Source organism: Gavialis gangeticus, unplaced genomic scaffold (assembly GCF_001723915.1).
Source record: "Gavialis gangeticus isolate Ggan-Ray unplaced genomic scaffold, GavGan_comp1, whole genome shotgun sequence".
In the NCBI taxonomy this organism is placed as follows: domain Eukaryota; kingdom Metazoa; phylum Chordata; order Crocodylia; family Gavialidae; genus Gavialis; species Gavialis gangeticus.
In genome coordinates this window covers 68,655,624-68,657,415 of record NW_017729024.1, presented here as the reverse complement: position 1 = coordinate 68,657,415, position 1,792 = coordinate 68,655,624, and the positions used below count along the sequence as shown (strand labels likewise).

At 37.9% G+C, this 1,792-nt stretch overlaps 1 protein-coding gene across 13 annotated transcripts in view; it reads right to left on the bottom strand.

Moving 5' to 3' along the window:
• PPIP5K2 (diphosphoinositol pentakisphosphate kinase 2) overlaps positions 1-1,792 on the bottom strand; it is a 120,909-nt gene that overhangs the window by 43,605 nt on the left and 75,512 nt on the right. For all 13 annotated transcript variants that reach the window (XM_019517221.1, XM_019517220.1, XM_019517219.1 and 10 more), the window contains 2 exons: positions 1,345-1,472; positions 995-1,109 (listed from right to left, as the gene is read on the bottom strand). In XM_019517221.1, coding sequence (XP_019372766.1) covers positions 995-1,109; positions 1,345-1,472 — 243 coding nt within the window. The remainder of the gene's footprint in view (positions 1-994; positions 1,110-1,344; positions 1,473-1,792) is intronic.

Genomic DNA, 1,792 nt, shown 5'->3' with positions numbered 1-1,792 from the left:
CTGTGCGGGGCACAATATGGCCAGCAGCCTAGTTCCATGCCATTCACCTGTCCCATAGGTTCCAAAGTTTGAGCACCGCTCATCTACACAATCAATTAGTCTGACAAAATCTAAGTTGGGGGCCTGTTTTATTTGTTTGGGGTTTTTTAAACCACATTTCCACTTACCTCCCTAATAACCTCCCCTTCAAAATTTGTTCTAAAGCTTTGCAGCCTATTAAAGCAAAGGCACAGAAATGCTTGAAGCCCTTTCCAAAAGGGAATGTTTTGAGAGGGCAGCAGCTAGGTTTTAATTGTTGCAGGTGAATGAGCTGAGAATGTTCAAAGGCAGTATGCTTACTCCAGCATTAGCCCTGGATGAAGAAGCATTAAATCTAAAGTGGGTAATGTTGCATTTGGATCATTAAAAATATCGCTGCTATCTAACCTACTAATTTTATGTGCCAGTTCTTACAAAATTCTGGGATAAAGAATAACTAGTTCCCTCAACTTGAATTCATTAAGTGATAAGGTTTACTGTTGCCTCAGCTGTGATAATTTTCCTTCAGATAGCCTCATTCCCATTAACCATTCTTGCTTTGGCTCCCATAAATCACCACTGCTGACCTACTGGAAACTGAGGCAAATCATTCATGTTGGTATCTAAACTATAATTAGGTGATCTTAAAGTTTTACCTATGTAGGAGGAACTGAAGAGTTCAAATGCAAGTCTCTGCCTGGAAATTACCATGCATTAGAAGTTGCACTAAAAGTAACCTTAAAATATTTTCCCTTGTATTTTTCTACTAAACCAAAGAGTTCCCAGATGACCTGAGTGCATAATACAAATGTGAATGTTTTCTAATATATTGGAACAGAAATTAGGTTGAAATTTTCATAGAAGCCTAGAGGAGCTGGGCACCTAATGCCTATTTATTTTTAATTGGTTCTGGGCACAATTTCCTTAGGTTCCTTTTATCACAGCATTTGCTCCAACATAAAAATGTTCAACTTGCATCACATAAGGCACCATATCGAAGGATTGATAGTAGAGAGTGGACATGACTCTCGCTGGTGAAATATAATCGAGTGCGAACGTGACGTTCTGGAGACATAACACCTCTAGAGTACCTAAAATGAGAAAATCAGGAAAATCTTGGTCAGTGAATCATAAGGCATTTAGATGTGCCTACATTAGATATCATAGCAGACATTTTTTTAATTAGACACAGTTAAGTAATTAGTTTTACTGTTTAGATAGCATGTGTCTAAAAGCATTTCAAATATGCAAGTTATAAACATTTAATTTTAGTCAACAGAAATAACAAAACTTCACATATGTATGCAAAAAACATTAAAAACTTACAGAGGGTGGAGTTTGTTTACTGTATCGTCATCTTGAGTTCTCTGAAGGTCTGAACGAATTTTCCTAACTAGAGGAGTACAGTATCCTTTGGCAATCTCTAATTTTTCAGCATTGGAAATACCGTATTCCTAGACAGGAAGAAATTAATTTCTTGAAACCAAACTGTACAACACACAGAGAAGTCAACCTTCAATTGAAACCTTGCAAGTGAAAATAGCTAGCCACCTGCTACATTGTTGTGGTTGCAAACTGTGGTCTAAATGTACGACTGTGAACAACAATACTGTGTTAGGAATGGCTGAAGAGGTTTCCCTAAGTATTTTTCTTCTGCCAACAAGCTTGCTTATTAGGCCTGCGCGAAGCGGCTAGTATTTGTTTTGGATTCGGATTTGGCCGATTCGGGGGACAGTGATTCGATTTGGTGATTCGAATCACTGTCCCAAATCGA